Source organism: Glycine soja, chromosome 19 (assembly GCF_004193775.1).
Source record: "Glycine soja cultivar W05 chromosome 19, ASM419377v2, whole genome shotgun sequence".
NCBI lineage: Eukaryota > Viridiplantae > Streptophyta > Magnoliopsida > Fabales > Fabaceae > Glycine > Glycine soja.
The window spans coordinates 33,160,814-33,184,027 of NC_041020.1; the positions used below are offsets into that span (position 1 = coordinate 33,160,814).

The 23,214-nt window shown below is 32.2% G+C and overlaps 1 protein-coding gene across 1 annotated transcript; it reads left to right on the forward strand.

Moving 5' to 3' along the window:
- The first annotated feature begins 16,826 nt into the window (after nucleotides 1-16,826).
- On the forward strand, nucleotides 16,827-21,450 carry LOC114399336. Its single transcript, XM_028361518.1, has 2 exons — nucleotides 16,827-17,062; nucleotides 21,182-21,450. Exons 1-2 carry the CDS (start codon nucleotides 16,911-16,913, stop codon nucleotides 21,258-21,260), a joined length of 231 nt encoding a protein of 76 aa, XP_028217319.1. The 5' UTR covers nucleotides 16,827-16,910; the 3' UTR covers nucleotides 21,261-21,450.
- The last annotated feature ends 1,764 nt before the right edge of the window (nucleotides 21,451-23,214 follow it).

A 23,214-nucleotide genomic window follows, 5' to 3' on the forward strand; every position in this document is an offset into this window, starting at 1 on the left:
CAGCTTTTTCTGAAGCCGTTGCAAGTTATGTGGGATGCTACCGTGTTTAGGGTGTTTAATGACAACTTCCCCTTGTACATAAAGCATGAAGATCTGTCTGAAATAGCACATGGTAGTCAATGTATCGACATCTCTGTTATACAGTTGTGGATTTTGTAAATCAATTTACATTATTGTTTATTACCTAACTTGTTGTTTTAAATTCATACATAATTTACTTTATGTTAACAACCATAGGCATATGACTGAGACAAGTATGCGAGCAGGGAATGCCGATGTGTATGGATTCCTCAAGCCGTAGTCCATTCAAAGATTTGGGCAATCGCAATTTGAATCAGAAAGTTAAATTAAGAATTGGATGCAGAATTCAAAGCAGGATGTATACCTAGAAGCTTACCTGAATGGGTAAATTAAACTGAACAAACGAATTTAAATAATGTATAATAGTATAATAACCTATATTGGTCTCCACTAAAGTGCACATTGGCAAATGGTTGTCATTTTGCCTAAGGAAAATGTTGTTATCTATTTTGTTCGTTGCATAATAGGCCAGACAACTACCTCAAAGGAATAATTAACAGGTCAGTGTTGTTTTTCAATACATTTGCATTAGCATTAGTTGGGAACATCAATATTTTAATTGTACAATAAGCATCCATGTTTGTATTCAACAGTGTTTTGAAAGGACTTGACGATACTCCACAAAGTAAATCCAAGGTTGCTGCTAGGTGGATTGTTGGTAAAGTAAGTCATGTAAACAATGCTTCTACTTATATTTTAGTACTGTGTAGACTAATTTGTACTTAACGTTGAATGTCTAAATTTTATAATGTATTTAGTGCAATAGACAAAAAGGAAGCACTGAGTGTGGGTATTACATCATGCACTAGATGTCAACTATAATCTTAGGAAGTTTCAAGAATAATTGAGAAACGGTAATTTTTTTAATTCAAACAAATTTGATTTTGTTATGATTGGTAATATATTATTAACTTATGTTTTATTATATCATGCAGTATTTTAATGATGCTAAACCATTGTAACCAGAGAGATTGAAGGCGCTTCGCATCCAGTAGGTAAAGTATTATTTGAAAGTTAAAAATGAAACTTAGGATGTTTAGGCAATTTTGTAATTGTAGTTTACTTACTTTATATTTTTTACAATTCATATCTCCTTAACATTAAATATTTTTTTAATTCATAGTAATTAATACATTTTTCAATGGAATTTCTGGTAAAAATTGTTTCAAAACACAATGAAAATAATGTTATGTGGTATGCCTTTAAAATTTGTAGGTTAATTTTGAGTTTATTGAAAAAATAGACAACATATTAAAAAAAATCCCTAAAAATAACATCGGTTTTTTTAAAAAAAATCGATGTTAATTGACACTAACAACATCGGTTTTTAAAAAAACTGATGTTGCTGGTAATAAGTTAACATCGGTTTTTTTAAAAGCCGATGTTAACTGTCACTAACAATATCGGTTTCAAAAACCGATGTTGATCTGAAGATATATAACTTATTTTTATAATTCTTATTATATAACATCGATTATTTAAATAATGGATGTTGTATTTTTACATTAATATCAGTTTTAGAAAACCGATGTTAATGATAATACTTTCAATGTTAGTACTTTCAACATCGGTTAATAATCGATGTTGAAAGTCTTAAATAACCGATACAAAAATCCTATTTTCTAGTAGTGAAATTTTATTTATAATATAATTTATAGACTCAAAAGTATTTATATAAAATAAATTTTAGTCATATAAAATAAACTTAGAAACATTTATCATATACATTGCACATGGTAAAATATTAGTTGTAATCATACTTATGCAAATTCTTAAATAATCAAATGTTGGTTTGCAATTGGTTAAAACCGTGCTTTAGCCTATTTAAAGCAAGTAAAAATATGCTTCAGAATAAGTTGAAAATCAATTTAAAATATAGTATAATGAAGAAGGGGGAAGGGAATAAGCTTAACTAGAATCTTTGGAAAGTAGGCTAGCTATTAGGATTTTTTTGTGCTTTGTATACGACGTTTAACGAGAAAGAACATTTGCAGAATAAGGGTACCAAAAAAGTGAAGATGAGGGAGTGTGATAACTCAGTGATCGATATGGGAGTTTTTCATCCCAAAAATACAAATAAAAAAAAAATATCCAAACAATATAAATGTAAAATTATTTACATAAATGATGTAAAATATTATTGGAAGTGAGAAATCGGTTCTCTCTACCCTAATTTCTCAAAGTGCTGCATAATTTTTTTTTCTTTTTAATATTGAAAAATCAGTTGTCCATGCACCAATTTCTGTGCGTGCCTTTTTATTTTTATTTTTTGTTTTTATTTTTTAAATTGTATATTTATTCATTTTCTTTTTAAGAACATTCTTTTTTCTTTTTTTAGAATTTATTTTTCATTTCCTTTTAATTACCTATTTTATGATTTATTTTTAAAAAAAATATTAGTTAGAGCAATTAGTTAATTCCTTTAAAAAATTTTATGGAGGTGACTTTTTAAGCTTTTTATTCATGTTTATGATGCTTTATTGATCAAACAATATTGTAGTCCCAATTTTTTTTTAACAAAGCAAAATCAAACAAAAGTAAATAAATGGCACATTGAAAAATCAATGTAGAAAAAAAATTAAAAAGAAAAATATATATGATTAAAAAAAAAACAAAAAGAAAATAAAAAGGCATGTTGAGAAATCAGTGTATGGACAACCGATTTCTCAACATTGAAAAAAAAAATGCTACACTTGGAGAAATTAAGTTGTGGGGAAACGATTTCTCACTTCTAACTTGTTTTGTATCATTTAATTAAGTTGTGGGGAAACGATTTCTCACTTCTAACTTGTTTTGTATCATTTATATAAATAATTTTATATTTGTATTATTTGGGTAATTTTTATTTTATTTGTATTTTTGGGGTAAAAAACTCTCAATATGGAGGCTAACAGTATCTCCAGGAATGAAAGAGAATATAAACATGTCTTACAAAACTCTAATGTTGAGTCACAATTGTAACAATAAAGATAAATTCTTTTGAAGATTTAATATAGACTAAAACCACATTTACCATGGTCGGTCCAAATTTTCATTGTAGAATTAATCTAAGTTGTAAACTTTAACCACTATCATACTATCACCCATGACTAATCCCAAAAATCATAGTACTAAGATCTTATTGTCTTTCATGAAGTCATACTTGACTTAAATAAGTTTAACTTATTAACTTAGTCATCTATCATGAATTACTTTTTAATTTTTAAGTTTCACCTCAGTATTTTTAAAACCTAACTTAATTTATCAAATAGACCGTCAAGAGTTCAACTTTTAAATAAGTCACATAAGTAGGTTTTCAAACTAGTCAAACCTTCAAATAGGTCTCCAATCAAATTTTAATGTAAAACTTAAACACTTTTTTCATCACAGTAAATTTGTTACCTTATGTTACATTGTTTTAATCCTATATTTTTTTATTTACTTTGAGTTCCTATGAATTATATATTTTTATTTTTAATCCTATAAATTATATTATTTTTTGTTTTCGTTCTTATACATTTATTTTTAATTCCTATTAATGTGACTTGTATGACATGATATTTTTTTTTAGCATGATACTAGTTCACATCATCGTTTACTAATATGATATTTATTGATATAATTATTTTTTAATATCGCATTTGCTAATGTCTACAATCATTAATCACGTCACTCATCGTTAGTAATTTTTAATAGCAAGAACTATCAATAATGAATTTAAGGGATTAAAGAAAAATCACTTGGACAAAAATATAAAAATGAGTAATAAATTATAGAAATCTAATATATATATATATATATATATATATATATATATATATATATATATATAAAAGAAAGTTCTTTTATATAGAGTAATGCTACGTGACATTTCTATATTCGTTCCTTCTAAATAATTTAATTAATGTAGATTTTATAGAATTTAATTAATGCAAATTTTATATTTATTTTATTTTTGATAGAATCTTAAATAAATTATAATACATAAGAATCATATAAATTATTCTATTTTTTAAATTTTATATATTAGATATAAGAACCATATAAATTGATATGGTATATTTTTTTTTTATCAAAGTAAAAATACCCAATTATAAGAATATTTTATAGGATTATGATATGTAAGAGACATAACTAAAGTTTTGTATTATCTTCTATTTTATAGGTCTCTAAAAAAAATCTTCTATTTTATAGGACTATGAATTGAGAATTAGTAATTTTGTATTTTATAAATTCAATTTGTTAACCAAATTGTGGATTTTAATAGATAAACTAAGGTGTTCATTCTTATTTATCCCTTATTGTTTGATATGGTATATTTTTTGTTGATCAAAATAAAAATACCCAATTATAGGTATATTTTATAGGATTGTGATATGTAAGAGACACAACCAAAGTTTTGTATTATCTTCTATTTTATAGGTCTCTAAAAAAAATCTTCTATTTTATAGGATTATGAATTGAGAATTGGTATTTTTGTATTTTATAAATTCAATTTTGTTAACCAAATTGTGGATTTTAATAGATAAACTTAGATGTTCATTCTTATTTATCCCTTATTATTTGTTTCAACCACATTAATAAATTAAGTTTAAAAGTTTTAAGTTAAGGGAAACAATTATTCATATAGTAATATATAATAAAAAATAATTTAATGTATGTAGTTAGAATAAAAGGTTAATACCAGATATAAATATACCATTAAATACTAATTTTTAAGCTAATTATAATTTATTGAAATTTGGTTGATATATTGAATATTTGATTGTTTTAATTAGACATATTTGACTTCATTGATAGTGTTTGATTGATAATTAATTGATTTATTAAGAATATTTAATTTCAAAATTTATTTAATAAAAGGTATATTGTTATTTTTTAGGTTAATTAAATCAAACAATTTTTTATTATTTGTGATTTTTCTCCTTTTTAATTTTCCAGTTTTAATTACTTCCTCACAAAAAATATTTATAGAAAATTTGACATAAAATCACATCTTATATGTCACAGAATCATTCCAAATTACACGAAATGGATATGACATGGGGGATTGCCAGACAAGCCTTCAATCTCTCACACTGAGTCAGTCGATGTATACATGGGATACTGTATAGAAGACATGATTCGCGATTTGGGGCAAGACGGATTTCAAAAAGCACATGCACCTTTGTATGAGAAAATAGAAAATGATTCGAAGATGCCTTTGTATCCTGGGTGCACAACTTTCACAAGGTTGTTAGTGGTATTAGCTTTAGTCAACTTGAAGGCACGATTTGACTGGAGTGACAAAAGCTTCACTGAATTGCTTGTTCTATTGAAAAAATTGCTTCCTGAAGATAGCACGTTGCCAAAGAATCAATATGAGGGGAAGAAGATTTTATGTCTAGTGGGAATGGAGTACCAGAAAATCCATGCATGTCCAAATGATTGCATTTTGTATAGAAATGAGTTTGCATAATTGCGCAATTGTCCTACATGTGGTGTATCACGCTACAAGGTCAATAATGACGAATGTAGTGATGATGCAACCACAAAGAATAGTCGTCCTGCAAAGGTCTGTTGGTATCTTCCAATAATACCAAGGTTTAAGAGATTGTTTGCTAATGGACATGATGCAAAATAGTTGACGTGGCATGCAGACGGCAGAAAAAATGATGGTTTGCTCCGACATCCTGCTGATAGTCTGTAATGGAAGACATTTGATAGCTTGTATCTTGATTTTGGGAATGAGCCAAGAAATCTAAGGCTTGGTCTTGCTTTGGATGGAATAAATTCTTTTGGTAACTTAAGCACTAATCACAATTCATGGCCTGTTTTGCTAATGATTTACAATCTCCCTCCTTAGTTGTGCATGAAGTGCAAGTACATAATGCTTTGCATGATGATAGCGGGTCCAAGACAGCTAGGGAATGATATTAACGTGTATCGACTCTGTTGATCGAAGAGTTGACCAAATTGTGGGAAGACAGGATAAATGTGAGGGATGGGAATCTCTAGCATACCTTTAGGTTGCATGCAGTGGTTTTTTGTACCATTAATGACTATCCAGCATATGGCAATTTAAGTGGTTATAATGTCAAAGGCCATCACGCATGTCCTATATGTGAGAAAAATACGAGCTTCCACCAACTCAAACATGGAAAGAAGACAATATACACAAGGCATCGAAGATTTCTCAAACATTATCATCTATATCGACGATTGAAGAAAACTTTTAATGGATCTCAGGAAAATGAAAGTGCACCGAAACCATTAGATGGAAAAGAATTTTATGATCGTGTGAAGGACATCATAACTATCTTTGGGAAGACACAAAAAAAAAATATGCTATTGAGACAAACATTTGGAAGAAAAGGTCCATATTCTTTGATCTCCCATACTAGTCTGATCTTCATGTTAGACATTGTATAGACGTCATGCACGTGGAGAAAAATGTTTGTGATAGTTTAATTGGCACCCTTCTAAATATTAAAGGCAAGACAAAGGATGGTTTGAAGTGTCATCAAGACTTGGTTGAGATGGGTATACGAGAGCAGTTGCATCCAATCTCACAAGGACCGCGCACATATCTACCCCCAACATGTCAGACAATGTCGACAAACGAGAAAAGGAGTTTTTGTCATTATCTACGTAATGTTAAAGTCCCACAAGGATACTTTTAAAATATCAAGAGTCTTGTATCCATCAATGAGCTGAAATTGGTTGGCTTGAAATCTCATGATTGTCATGTATTAATGCAACAACTATTTCCTGTAGCGATTCGGGGAATCTTTCCTAAAAAAGTTCGGGTTGCCATAACTTGTTTGTGCTTTGTGTTTAATGATATCTGTAGCAAAGTCATTGACCCTAGAAGATTGAATGAATTGGAGAACGAGGCTGCCATTGTCCTTTGCCAAATGGAGATGTATTTTCCTCCATCATTTTTTGACATAATGGTTCATTTGATTGTTCATCTAGTAAGGGAGATCCGATTGTGTGGTCCGGTATTTTTACGGTGGATGTATCCAGTTGAGCGGTACATGAAGGTGTTAAAGGGGTATACGAAGAATCAATTGTAGATGCAAATTCCTTTGGTGTTTTGATGATGATCATGATGATATGATGCAATTGATGCAAATGGGCTTTTCAAGTTTAAATTCAAGACAATACTTCAAGAATACAAGTCACAACATCAAGATGATCACTAGTATATTAGGAAGGGAATTCCTAATTGAATTAGCAAAAGGTTTGGCCAAGTAATTTAAATTAAAAGTGTTTTTCAAAGGATTTACTCTATGGTAATCGATTACCAGTGGCCAAATATGCTTTACAACAGCTACTAAAAATTTGAATTCAAATTTTAGACTGTGTAATCGATTACACAATTTTGGTAATCGATTACCAGCAGTTAATAAATGTTTTAAATTCAAATTTTAAAAGCTGTAATCGATTACACAAATCCTGTAATCGATTACCAGACAAGACTTTTAGAAAAATAATTCTAAGAGTCACAACTTCTCAAAAGGCTTTTTCATGACCACCAATGGTCTATATATATGTGATTTATAACACGAATTTGCTCAGAGTTTTTCAGAACAACAAGTGTTTATTATCTAAAAGAGAAAAATCATTTTATCCTCTTAAGAATTCCTTGGCCAATTCAATTGCAATTCATTAAGGAATTATTTGAGTGCTCAATCTGTAAAATCTATCTCTTTCAAGAGAGATTCATTCTTCTTCTCCTTCTAATTCTCTAAGGGATTAAGAGACCGAGGGTCTCTTGTTGTAAAAGAATTCTAAACACAAAGGAAGGATTGTCCTTGTGTGTTTAGAACTTGTAAAAGGAATTTACAAGATAGTGGAACTCTCAAGCGGGTTGCTTGGGGACTGGACGTAGGCACAAGGGTGTGGCCGAACCAGTATAAATCTGAGTTTGCACTTTCTCTTCCCTTAAACCCCTTTATTTATTATTGCTTTATATTCATATTCAAATTGTTTTATTTGAATCAATATTTAAGAAGTTCATTGTTAAGAAAATTTATAACTTAAATAAAAAGTGAAATAGGTTTTTTACTTGGGGAAGTAGTTTGGAATATCTTAATTCAACCCCCCCCCCCCCCTTCTTAAGATATCTAAGGCCACTTGTCTAACATCAATACCGACCATAAGCTTCTATTGTGGAAAGGTGTGTTGCTGAAGAATGTATCGAGTTTTGCTCCAAGTACATCGAAGGTGGTAAATCTGCCGGGCTTCCTGAAGGTCGTCATGGTCCAAATTGAGGGGGGTAAGGGTACACGAGGAAACAATGTTGTCACAATGACTCGGCAGGAGGTGTCACAAGTGCATCTCTATGTATTAAACAACACAACATAGGTCATTCCATACATATATGCTCACAAAAAAGAACTCACAACAATGAACCCAAAACTGAACATGATGAGGGTTTTGCAAGAGCATAATAGAAGTTTCATTAACTAGTTTAGAGAAAGAATATTTTCTTGATGATGGTGCTTCCAAAACATTAAGATTGTTAGTTGTTGGACTAAATCTGAATGTATCAACTTGGAAAGGGTATGATATCTATAATTATTCCTTCTACACAAAGTCTCAAGATGAGAAAAACTCAATGCAAAATAGTGGTGTCATTGTTGATGTTGAATCCTATTCGAGCATCCATGCCTTACTTTGGAGTGATTGAACAAATCTGGGAGCTTGATTACAATGAATTTAGAGTGCTTGTGTTTAAGTGTAAGTGGGTCAATGGCAATACCGGTGTCCATCAAGATGAATTGGGATTTACTTTAGTAGACCTAAATAAGGTGGCTTACATGGACGAACCTTTCATTATGGCCGAACAAGCAAGACAAGTGGTTTACGTCCAAAATCCATGCAATTCAAGATATTTTGTGGTTCTACAGGGAAGACCAAGTCATTTAAATGACGCACAGCATGGTTCCGCGCTTGACATTTGTGAGACACCAAGTTTTTCCACAATAATGCCTTCTATAAATGAGTCTCCCAATGTTGATGATGTACACGCAACTCATAATGATCATGATGAAGGACTATGGGAGAACATTGTGACATAACAGAATCCTATGAAAGTAATGTAACAAGCTTATTGCGTTATTTGTTTTGTAATTTATTCATGTTGATATTTCCATTTACCTAAGTATATGTTATTTGTAAGTCTTTATTGTAAACATATTTGTTTTATTTTGACAGGGTCATGGGAACACCACCACCGTCACCCTCGTAGTCAGATGTTCAGTCAGAGGGTATGTCTAGGAATACTAGACAATCCACATAGCTCAGACGGTTGACTTTAAGAACTTGGATTAGCCGAGACCAACTCTCACTGTTGATGCTGCTACTAGGCGAGGATCGGGCCCACATAAAGAGAAGTTCCACAGCTATCTAAGGGTCACAGCCAGAGAAAAAATTCCAATTTTACATAACAGCTTGATAGATGTACCGGACGCGCTAAAGGACCTAGTATAGGATGACATTTTGGTAAGTGACGTCATTGTTAAGCAGTGTAATTTTGTGTGCCAATTTAACTGTTTAAACCTTTGAAATTATGCAAGTATTACAAAACAATCTGTTATGTAGGCAAAATTTGATATCCCAGAAGCATTGAATGCAAAGAAAAAGGTCATGTCCACTGTGGCCACCAGATGAAGGCAATTTAAATCAAGCCTCACCACTAAATTTGTCTATGCTAACTCTGAGGGGCAACATAAACATGATCCTTCGGTAAAATATGGTATAGATCCACATGATTGGGACGAATTTGCTGCAAGCCGCAAAAACCCTAATTGGTAGGTTAGATGTTTATTTCTTTGATTTTGACTGTGTAGTTCTCATTAAGTAAAGCATTTCAATTTGTATGATTCGAAAAATATATGGTACATGACAGGGAATTAGAAAAAAGATGCAGGAAATCCAAAAATACAATGACTATCCCTATTTACTTTCTCGTGGGGGATATGATTTGCTTCGAAAGAAGCTCTTAGATGAGAAAATAAAGAAAAGACAACATGAAACAATGATGACGAAGAATACAGCACAAATTGATGACCCCCATCTCCTATCTCAAGACACGTTAAATGGAAGTTGGCACGCACAAAGCGATATGAGCAGATGACATCTCAGGTGGCAGAGGAAATATCTGATAAAATTATGAGTGGGTTCTTCAATTTTTAATATAATTATTTGACTTTTGGATTAATTCTTTGTTTGTGTTTATTTTGTGCTTCATGAAGGACTCATTGGAAGAACAGAAGACACAGGGTATGTTTCTCCCCCATGGTCGTGACAACATACTTAACATTGCCATTGGGCGACCGGATCATGGAGGTCATGTTCGTGCAGTGGGGCCTGGGGTCACAATAAGTCAATACTATGGAAGGGCATCACGTGGCTCCAGTACCTCATCCACATCCATCAGCCAACAACAATTGGCTGAAATCATAGGAACCCTTAAGGAAGAGTGGAGGAAAGAGTTTCAAGAAGAAACCAAACAAAGTCTACAGCTATTGAAACAGGAGTTGAAGGAGGCCATCATGATGGAGATGTCACAAAAGAATACATCATAGATATCAACACTTATTAAGTCAGATATACATGTGTTAGGTGCACATGTTAGCATAAAGGGGAACAATGCTGAAGTTGCTGTGAACCCATCTGGGGAAGACCATGCTGCTCATGTGATACCGACTATGGGGTTGTATGTCCATCGTGAAGATTCTACAGAGTTGGTGGGCTTGGGTAAAATATATGACGGAGGCCCTGCTATACACAATCTAGCTTATGCAGATGATGTGGTAAGGGTTAGTGTTTACAAAGTTATTAACGGTGACGCTGAAGTCCCGTTGCCTTCTTCAAAAATTAAGTATGTCAGGCAGGCCCTTGGCCCATTCATTGCATGGCCAACACTGCTTGTAAAACTGGTATCAGACGAGGTATTTTAGTTTTTCTGTTTTCCAAATGTATACATTACCTTCATATAATTATTGGTTTTGTAAATCATATAGGTTTCAACAATTAGTCCAAATAAAGTGACTGAAGTTGTAGATGACCCCTTGCGTGACTTGATAAAGAGCCTGGTTGACATTTATGAGAAGCATGTTCAGTTGTTGTGGAATGTTAGTAAATTTGAAATTCCAGATGTTGATGCATCCTTGTTCGTAACATGTGTTGATGTTAATGAAATAATATTAGGTGTACAATGTTTGAACATAGTTATTCTACAGTTATGGACCATGTAAGTAAAATTGATGTCACTGATTAATAAAATCTTATTTTGGTGTGCCACAGAACCATGATGATAACTAAGTTTCTGAAATGTTTAAAATAAGTATATGGATGAATGGAGTAATAGCTTGGGTCATGGATCGGTGTATGGATTCCTTAAGCTGCAATCAATACTTAATGCAAAGGATAGACGTGGCCCATGTCAAAAATATATCGAGAAATGGCTTAAGGAATCGCACCGAGAGGTGTATCTAGGAGCTTATTTGAATTAGTAAGTAAAATATATTTATGGTATCCCTGTAAAGGATCTTTGTGTTATTCATACAACATTTTTGTGTCAATTGCAGGGGCCATTGGCAGCTGCTTGTTTTGTGTCCTACAAACAATGTTGTTGTGTGATTTTGTTCGTTTCGAAAAAAGCCAGATGTTCATATAAAAGCTGTTATTAACACGTTAAGTAACATATTTTAAGTCGTTCATTGTATTTTAAACATGGGTACGTAAATAGTGTTGCCCACATTAGCTTACGATTTTATTCTTTCAATGCAGTGTATTTAAGACATTAAACACGACTTCTGACGGGAAAATTCATCATAGTACAACCCAGTGGATTGAAGTGAAGGTTAGTCATACTACGGTTGCAAAGTTTCCAATTGATAATCTTATTAAACATGTCAATTCTAGCATTCAATGATTTACCATGTGTCAATGTAGAGTCACGTTCAAAGCGGAGGCTATGAGTGTGACTATTATGTCATGCATTTGATGTGGAACATAATCGGTGGGAAGTTGAAGATTGATTGGACCATGGTAAATTTTCTTTCCCCAAAAGGATAACAACAAATCTGTTAATTTTTATTCCTTTTTCACCATAAAATCTCTAATTACTTCTATTTTATAATGTGTAGTGGTTTAGTGATGGCACGCCACTAGACATCGACACAATCACAACATTACGAAAAAAATGAGCAACATATTTTTTAAGACTTAGAAGCATCCAATGTAGAGCGCTTTAGATGACATGGCAACAACCACTTTGGTGTTTTTCATGTATTTATTTAAGTCTTAAAAACAATTTTGTTGCTGTAATGACAATTATTTGCGAATAAAATTAGATATTTGTTCATTTCATTTTGGTATGCATGCACTCAAACTTTGAGACAATGCGTTGTATTTGCATTCAGAATTAGCATAGGTAGGATATGTGTTTCTTGTACAACCAAGCTGGCCATTTTTGCAGGTCTTTGGAAAGGTGTGCATTTGAAAAATACTAATGATGCTGAAATTTTAGAATGTTCAGTATCTTGTGTGGAGTCATCATGGGCAAGTGTAGTGTTGTCAAGTGTAAGGCCCCTTAAAAAGGTAAGTCATAATCATTGCATCTGTGGTTTACATCTAATATGCATGCTTTATGCCAACTTGGTGAATGAGCTTCCTATTTGTTTTATTATTGGATAAGAGTCAAAACTCAAAAGGGTGTGTTAGATTTTGACTGCTTTTATTTGCAAATCACTTACTCATGATCTCTCATTAGATCTGACTTAACTCCAAAGTCATGCTTTTCTGAATCTAAGGTATCCATGTAGTTATTATGCATTGCATATTTAGTGAGAACTTTTTTTATGATGCTAATATATATGATATCCTGAAATATAAGAAATCCTTTCATTCATTGGATTCAGACAACTGTTATATCTGCTTCTCTTGGATGAAATGTTCCTGTACATGCATTGTCGGTATAATTTTTTTTCTTTTAAAGTTTCCCCTCTTCATTATATTATACTTTCTGCTGTAGATACATAATTTCCTTTGTGTGTCTAGTACTAAGTTTTTCTCTCTTTCAAATTGTGCACTTTGTTAATCGTGATTCTTTGAGCTTGGAAAATGACTATCTTTCTTTGGGATTTATTCCTGAAGGGGTTGACACGCATTCAGTTTCTAATGCGCTGCAAGCATCATTTGTTGATCAGACCACTAAATCTCAAGATTTTCAGGTTTGTTTTGTGTTTTATGCTGCTTCTAACTTCTAAGGATCAATTTTTGTTGTATAATAGCTATAACTGGTGTTGAAAATATATTTTGGTCAACAACCTTAGTATCCCAAAGCAGAGTTTTGAGCAATTTCAAATATGTCAATTAGAGGGAGGGGTGACTATAGAGGGAAACACTGGCATACACAATTTATGCAACGTTTTGGTGCTTGTTGTTAGATGGGAATGCCTAATCAAGGATAAATCTTTGGGATTAAGTTTCTTATCCTCATTTCATCCTTTTTCTGGCTTGTTTTATTCTAGTTTTTTTGTTTGGTGTTGGCCTTCAAAGCTTCAAGTTATTTTTTAAGTTAATATTTGATAGATCCATTTTCTGCTAATGTCTTCTACAACAAGGTATATGCTTTTTATAACTATCTGAAACACAATTACTGGGTATAATGGCACTTTGTATTTCAAAGTTCAATCTTGCTTTGGATTTCAGGGGATTATGAACCAACTATATGATGTCATGTATGAATTTAACTTCTCCCTTCCGCCAGACTATGCTCTTGTGATAAGAGCATTGGGATCACTAGAAGGCACCGCTAAAGCTCTGGATCCTGATTTTAAAGTCATTTAGAGTGCATATCCTTTTGTCATTGGGAGACTTATAGTAGACCCAAGCCCTGATATGAGAAGAATTCTAAGGGAAATTCTCATTCGTAACAATGGATCCATAAGGTGGAATCGGCTAGAACGCCTGGTATGATCTATCTTGGCTTTCCTACTCGGCCATACAGTATAATGTGATGGGAATATGTTCATTCCAGTATTGCTTGAAATAAGATGGTAACTGCATCATTTGGATTGTAACTTCTCCAATTAAACAGAATTGTTATTTAACATTGATATAACTTTATAGACTAATTTATTTGTGTATTTGCTCTTGAAAGTTTGGAACCCTATGTCCCTATGAATCGATTCACAGGTTTTGCCTAGGTATAATTACATTATTAGTTTGAGAAATGCTAGAAGTAGAAACACACTCCATCACGCTCTTTCCAATACCCTCTTTATTTTAATGGATTAATGGGTGAAATACAAGTGGATCCCATTAAACTGGGAGTGGAACTTACTAAATGGGGAGTGGACACATCATTTATCTCATGTTATTTGTGTTTCATCCAATAATAGAAATATGTAAGTTGCTAGAATTTCTCTATTAATTGATGGGTAGAATTATGTTTCTCCTTAGAAGTAAATGTGCATTATTAGAATTCAAATGCGTACTCCTTTCAAGTATTTCTTTTTAGAAATGCAAATGCAGACCCTATTCATTTCTGCCCTCAAATTTGAATACTCTTGTGGATAAAATAATTATACAACTTTGGACTGTGTGTAATATGGATATGGATGTCATTCTTGTTTCAGGTAGCAGCAATATCTAAACAAGCTTCCGAGATAACTGGAGATGATCCTAGTTCTGAAAAGTTTTCAAGTTCTTCTGTTTGGAAATTATTTGACATGCATGTAGTTGTTGATTCCACTAAAGATATTTTTTATTCATATTATCAGACAAGGGTCTTAGAGTGCGTCTTTTCCTTCTTCGGGATATAGGAGAAGTTGTTGATGCATTTCTACAAGATGAAGTGATTGATTGCGCATTAAATAGGAATCCTCAAGGCCAAAGGACATTACTATTTGAGGTATTTTCTTTTGTTAAAAATATTCTATATGCGTACGCACATCTCTAGTGAATAAGTACACTTTCCATGGAGGTTTGCATCCTTCACACATTTATTAGTTGGACAACAAAACCCATCATCTATTTTCATTGAATAACAGAAATTAAGTAAAATGCACGTGTACTTGTGTAAATAATTGCTTTTGGTCCGAAATTTTTTGGAATTTTAGTCTTTTTGCATCACTAAGTTGCAGATTTCGCCCTCTTTTATTGCTTCTTAGGTAAATAATTGCATCAGTGGTTTGGATTTGCAAGGAATACTTTCAACTGAAAGAGGCCAAAGTGCTTTACAATCATTTGATTCATATAAGAGGTCTCTGATTGAGGTAATTTTTTAATCTGGGCTGAAAAGAGTATTCATTTTCTTTTGTTAAATTTCAGTTTAAAATCTATAAATAGGAATTTGCGAAATTTTTTAATATTACTTTCATGTAGTCTTTTTTTTTTTTCAACTTCTCTTTGTGTCTGCTGTTGGAGATAATATCTTGGAGGCTGTCAAAGTTTTAATTGGTCCTCTAAATTTTTGTGAAAAAATAATTATTTAATTTATGAGCTACTTTATAATAAAAGAACTTTGATAACTTTTTTTTTCTATGAAATTGACTTTGGAATTTTTAATTTGTCAACCTCTTATTTTTATTTAATATATCATTTTAATATTTATTTTTTAAATAAATTTTAATATTAATATTAATTACAATCATGCTAATAAATATTATTTTTAATTATTCATATTTTTTCTGATGAAATATCGTTCAGAAAAAATATCAATAGTTAAAAATAATCTTTATTTCAAGGACGATGCTTACGTAGGTACTGTCTTAAAAAGATAACTTTCAAGGACGGTGTTTAAGTAAGTATCGTCTTATATGACAAGCTTTCAAGGAGGACGATGCTTAATTAAGCACCATCTTAGATGACAAGCTTTCAAGGACGGTGGTTAAGTTACATAAGCAGCATCTTAGAAAGCAAGCTTTTAAGAATGGTGTTTAAGTAACTACCGTCTTAGAAAAGTAATTTTTAAGGACGGTGCCTACGTAAGTAACATCTTAGAAAGGTAGCTTTCAAGGACGGTGTCTACGTAAACATCATCTTAGGAAGCTAGCTTTCAAGGATGGTGTTTAAGGACGCAACATCATTGAAAGCTACCTTTCTAAGACGGTGTCTATGTCAACACCGTCTTAAAAAATTGTCTGTTTTCTATGATGGCCAACAACCGTAATGACAAAATTATATAAATAATTAAGAAAATTACCATGAATATATATATTTGGTTTAATTAAATCGTTAAATCTTATATGAATTTTTATTTTATACAATACCTTAATTAATTTATTAGTTTTTTAGAAATATTTTTTATAATTACAATAATCAATTATCATATGATCATAATAATAAATAAAATATTTGATTTATTAATTATGATATATTTAAAACGTAATTAACCACAAGTGTAAAATATAAAAACATGTATGTAATCCACAATAAATATATTTAATTAACAAGGTATGCAATTATATTGTAATTAAATTGTTTCATTTAATTTTATTATCTCAAATCAAGCGTATAGATAAAAAAATAAACAAAATTAACTTAATTTAAAAGAAAGTTACTAACATATTTACTACATACATTTATTAAAATTTAAACTAAATAAATAATAATATATTAAAAATTCAAATAATATATAAATTATTTTTATAAATTTTAAAACGTGAATTTTGTACACAGAAAACTAAGCCAGTTAGAAATGAAAAGTAAGTTTTTTTTTTTATAAAAAGAAAAGAAAAAAAAAACTGCGTTTTAGAAAATTAGAAAACCTATTTCCCCAAAGAAAATAGAAAACCCACCGAACCCTTACCAGCGGATCGTCGTGCTGAGTGCGAAGCGAAGGCATTATGGGGTTGACGAATTTCGTGCTGACAGTGGCGGGTGTAAGCGCCGTCGTTCTTCTCCTTAGGAGTGACGTGAAGCAATCTGCCTCCATCTTCCGGCGCAACGTCAAGCACATTCGCAACTGGCTCGAAGAAGAAAGCGCCGCTTCATCCAAGTGAGTTCCCCCTTTAATAACTAATTATCTATCTCTCTCAGTTTTTGTGTAAAAGTTTGAGTTTTTGAGTTCTGGGTTATTTAGCTTTTTCTTGTTCGCGGCTTGATTCGTTTTTAGTTATTGTTTTTCTCGAGTTTTGTACATGGGAGAATGGGAAGGTGGGCTTTGGAGGAGTGAAACCATTGATTAAATGATCTAAGGGGCTTGGGTTTTGGAAAATGGGAGCATATGGGTTAGTATTGGTGAGGTTAGGACGAGGAGGGAGAGCGGGGAACTGATGGCAAGTGGGAACACCCATTTGTTCTCTGCAAATGTTGATGATGATTTAGATGGTGATGATGCGTCGGGTGCTTGTAATTGCAATAGATTTTCAATTTTAGTGGGAACACCCATTTGTTCTCTGCAAATGTAGATTTCATTTTCCGGTTGCGATGTGTGTGAGAATCCGAGAGAAAGAAGCCCCTTGGATTGTGATTCTTTTTCTTTGTTCATAGGCCTCTGAAATTGGATTGAGGCAAGTATAGAAAGTTACTATTAACCCCAATAGTGTACTAGCTAAGTGGACACCACATGTGCTGCATACTTAGCGAATTGATGCACTGTGTACCCATATTTGTACCACTCATCAGAGAGAAATGTGAACCTGGTAATACTATGGAAGGGACTTGTTTTTTCCCACTAAATTTCTGTTAATATGCATGCGATTAGAGCTTGTAACTAGTGTGCATATTATGTACCGTGTAGCACTAGAAGGTTTGTATTGTTGGATAGATTAATGTAGCTGATGTTGGGCTGAAGATAGCTGACTTTGTTCCTTTTCTTCTTCTTATCTTCCCTCTCTCTAACTTATGAGGGATTAATGTTTGTACTCGACCAATTCTTCCCAATTGCCTTTTCATCTAAGGGATGCAGGATGCTTTAGTCTTGTTATTGGTATGCTGCCAAAAGTTGTTTTGAGTGATATGCATAAATTTTTATGTTGGTATGAGTCACTCTGACTGTAGGAATGTGCTTAATCATCCATCCGTAATTTAGAGTTATTTCAAGTTCTTACTAATTTCAAGATAGTAAGATGTGAGATTTTGTGTACTTTTATTGTTCTATTGATAAATCATGATGAAATATAAGAAAAGAAGATGATGAAAGTAATGAAAGCTCCTCTGTTTCTCTTGAAATGTTATCTAGCCAAGTTGGTGATGGTTATTTTAACTTTTCAGTATGTTTCTGGAATGGTCTCCCCTTTTATTTATTGTAATTTACAAAGGGAATATTATTAGTTTAAGTAAGGTGTTCTCATCATTAACTGATAGAGATTTATCAATTGGTAGAATCCATGATGTGATGAGAAGGGTCCAGATCCTCTCCAGCTTAAATTTGTCTCCAGCTCTCTCCAGCAAAAACAGGGGCTGTTAGATTAACCTAAAGGCTGAGATTAAAAGAAAACAAAACACACCCCACAGTAGACCTAATTGATACTAATCAATGGACACTATCTATCCATGTGTCAACATCTAATAATTTATAATACAAATGTCAACTCCAACTTATATAATCTTTTAACCACTTTAATTTTAGGATATATGGATATATTTGGGCCTCTTAAAGCCCATCCTAACAGCTGCATCTCTGGCGGGGAAGGTGCTGCAGTTTTTTTTATTGTGGGAATGCTTTTTTTTTGGTGGGGTCTTTCTCTGCCCTCATTTTGTTGGCTTTGTTGAAGGATGAAACTAGGAATGGCAAAATGGGAGATGAAGAAAAAATTTAGGTGCTTAATAATAAGGACATGGTTAGTGCAGATAGGAACAGGAACACCCAGACTGTGAGTGATTATAGATGCAGCGATTAGGGGAGGATATTCTTCATTCTCTCAAGAGTTTGTGGTTGAGTAAATTTTCTAGGTTCAGCAGAAAATTTCCCGGGCTTTAAGATCCTTAAAGCTTAGTTCTTAAAGACTTAACTTAAAGATAATTGCATTAGTTGCTATTTTTCTCTGCTGTGTGTCTTTTAGTTTGCTTATGGGACTTGAATATACAAAATCTAATTGTATGTGCTGTTGCCTTCTTTAGTGTAAATGCTTTCTGTATGCAACATGTTGCACAGATTTGAGGGAGGTTTTGGAGCTTGATTTATTTGTGTACACTGTTTATTTATTTTCTTATGAAAAAAATTACAAATTTTATGTGAATTTTCCCATTTGACCTCTACTGGACTGGTGTTGATTTGTTTGAGAAATAACTTTTCCTAATAGATTATGGAATTTCGAAGAGGATCTAGAATCCTTGAGTTGATTGCAGTGAACACATGTTGACTTATTGTTTTAAAGGCTCTATTTTGTATAAATTTGGGAAGATTAAAGTTGAATAACCTAAAATGGAAAACAAAGACTTAGCACATGCTTTTTAGGGAGTAAGGAATTAAATCTTATTCAAAGAACCCCATAGCATGTCACCCATATTAGAACTAAAGGATACCCAAACATTTGAAAAGTAAAATTATTTAAATTAAAGAATTATAGATATGTAATTTGAAAGTAGCAATGGTAGTTAAACCTGTCATGCGTGACCTTGGAGGAAGAAATATAAGTGAGAGTTACTGAAGATATAAGTTAGTAATTCAAATATAGGGTGGCTAGTTTGGTGTGTGTGCGCAGAATGCAGATGGGAGCTGTAATCCTATCATGAGCAAGTGGGTGTGTGAAACAGTATGGTTGAGATTGAAATACTGAAGGACAATAGTTCCCTTAGGCAATATCTGTTTCTTTTAAAAACCCAAATACCATGGAATAGGCTAAAGTAAGAAAACAGAATAGCCATGACCGTCGTAAGTTTCCATATCCTATTATTTTAAGATGTAGAAGAAATTTCAAATAAGTAAAAATAGAATTTGTTATAATAGATCCCAAACTACCATAACTTATACACACACACATGCATTAGAATGTGATGCTTAAATATTAATGAAAGAACGTGTTTGGGATGATTCCCATATAATCCGAGAGGCATGTGTTTGCTTGAATGAGTTATTGATTTTGGTATATGTGGATACTTACATTGCCATGTTTGACAACTTACTTTTGATGAATTGTAAAATGTCAAGAGGTGTTTGATGAGTAATGGAATGAGAATAGGGTTGAGTTGTGCATTGCCAGAATTGAGAAGGGCAGTCTTTTTGGTCCTTGGAGATGTAGTCCACAGTCACATGATTATTTATGTGCATTTTGATTATATACTGGTGTGATTTGGGCTAAGGGTCACTATCTGTGTTAGAATCTCTCTAGTGGACTCAGGCCCAATATCCTAACGCACTGTATGGAGGGTTTATTCGAGAAGAAATACAAAGGAAAAAGGGGACAACTAATGAGGTGGCAGAGAGAGAGAATGGGGGGGGGTTGTTTGTGAGTGGAAATTCTGTTATAAGGGGGACCTAGTAGGATGAGAGGGGGCATGGAATATTGAGAGTAGTTATGGATAGAGAATGTTGATCTCTGGAGGAGCTTACCTCTGGGCAGTAGGAATTTTGATTCCTCTGTATTTTCCTTTTTACGTTATCATAATACACATTGCTATTCCCAATTGTTCCTATCTTTTACTGCTAAATTGTTATTCCCTGATTGTGGTTCCTAACAATCTGTAAGGGCAGAGCTATCCCTGACTAGTACTGACCAGATAGTAAACCCTCCTTGAAGTGGAGATATGATAAGAGGATTGATCAATGGATTAGCTAGTGGGCCCATAGGACAAGTTATCTTAATATTTATTGGTTTATGATTCAGTTGAAATGTGCTGATTTTTTGTTATAATGAAAATTGAATGCTAAACTGACAGAGATGTTTGTGCTGATTGAAATTTATTCCCCACTTGGATTATTGAAATATGTTACCATGAAATTTACTGTTATAAACTCTTCCTTACTGAGAATTGGATATTTGATTGTATTCTCACCCCTATGTGTTTTGTGTGTATTTTGTTAATCTTTTTAAGGTTAGAGAAATCTTAGAAAAAATCTCATGCACTTTGCTTAATAAAATAATCTAGTTGTACTAGTAAGGGTGTCACGATGCTTATGTTTTAAGTAGATAAATTCATAGAGATTGTAACATAATTTTGTGCCATCTTTCAGGACAATGGAGAAGTCCACTCCCAAAGAACTTGAATCAAAGGTTCCTCCGAAAGACATTCCTAAGGAGGACAAACATTAATGTTTATGAAGGTGATGCTGATGTTACTGCTGTAATTTTGTGTTTCTCTTATTGTCTTTGAATGGATACATGTTTTTGTGTCTTTTACTAGAATGATTTCTTGATCACTGTCTGTTCATATTACTCTTGAATGGCCCTTGTATTAGTACATATATATTTAGCAATAAAATGACATGACAATTTTGGTTATTACGCATTCCAGTTTTTTTTTTATTGTTTTTTTTTTGCATATTTGCATGATTTGACTGTAACTTGGATTTAAAATTGTTCACTCTGGTTTGCAACTTTTTTTGCCACTACCGCCCGGTTTTAACTGAAAAGCTTAAATCGTTCAAGGAAAATCCTTTTTCTCTGGCCTATATCTAAATTTGTCTTATTTTATCCTCTATTTTTCTTTTGCTATGGTGGAATGGGGTGTGAATGACAAAGATTTTCAGTTGGATAAAAAAACTCATCGTTAAATTAAAAATTGAAAATTGAAAATTGACTATAGATTCAATTGTAGTTTGTGTTCTTAAAGTTTTATAATGTCCTCTTCAAAAAAAAAAGTTTTATAATGTAGCAAATTTTGCTCTCAAAAAACATTGTGAATTTTGCCCCATAATTAACTTTGTGAATTTTGCTCCCACGTAAAAACCAGTCACAATTAAAGAAAAAATCATCACAAAATTGTTTGAATTGTGATGTTTTAAAAGAAAAATTGTCACTAAATATCATAATTGTGACAATTTTTCTATCTGGGGGCAAAATTCGTGGAAAAAAAAATTGGGAGACAATTTACAACATTGTGAAACTTTGGGGTAAAAAAAAACAATTTAGTCTAATTATATCTATAAAATTATATTTTAGTCTAAAATTATTCTTATTGTTGTTTAATTTTGACTTAATCTATGTAATGTAGTTATAATTTAACGTTTGATCAATGCGGAGCTGGACAAGTCAAACCCATGTCTGTTCTCTTGTTATATTTATGTAGGTTTGTGCATGTGTTTTTTTTTTTAGAAAAATTGAAATAGGTTTGTTGTTTAAAATTTTTAATTAGGTCCTAATTATTTATAGTAAAAATTGCACGCCTGATTGTTTTACAGGGACCCTGTTAAAAAAATATACTATTGGGAACTATTTGAATTTTCTCATAAAGTGCAGGGACATAACAGAGTTTAACCTTTATGATTCTTGAGATGTCGTCATTCTATTTAATTATTTTTTTAATAGCCATTTTGAAAGAAAAAAAATTATTTGGGGGCTCAAATGGGAAATGATCAACCTCCCCCAAAAAATTCAAGGATTCTACAGAATTTTGGAGAAAAATCAGTAGATGGTGATGAATTGTAAATAGACTTGTTGACTTATGCAATGGGTTTAGGGCTTATGATTATTATTTATTGCCTTATGGGATAAGAATAGTGTTAGGATTGAGAATTTGATTTATGCAAGGAATTATTTATGCAATACAAGGACCTAGGGAAAGGGAAATAGGCTGAGTTGGAGATCGCAACTCCCACCTAATGCCACGTGAGTTGCGACTCATTGGCATGGATTTGGTCTTTTATATTTATACTGTGATGTTTTGAAGATTTATAAATTGGAGAATCTGTTTCGACACTAATTTGCAATTATAAACGGTTATAGATTTTCTTATGAATGCTTTATATTATGCCCCCCCTCTCCCTCCTCTTCATCGGTTTTTGCCGCAATATTTATTTTTTCATTGGCTAAATATTATTATTTTTGGTCCATTATATTTTAATATTTTTTTACTTTATTACATTAATTTTAATTTTAGTTTTTTATGTTTTTAAAAGTTTAATTTTAATTTTTTCTTTTATTTTCGGCAAGAAACGCTAGTATTTTGTCAATATTTTAAATTTTAAAATTATTAATTAATTTAGTTTTCATTATTTTACTTAATATTTAGTGTTACATCAAAATTTAACATCATTGCGTCCTGTTT

Excerpts from the sequence above, each read along its gene's own strand:
- LOC114399336 (XM_028361518.1), top strand. The coding sequence starts at position 16,911 with ATGGGGTTGACGAATTTCGTGCTGACAGTGGCGGGTGTAAGCGCCGTC. Across the intron at positions 17,063-21,181 it reads GAAAGCGCCGCTTCATCCAA|GACAATGGAGAAGTCCACTC; the intron begins GTGAGTTCCCCC and ends GCCATCTTTCAG.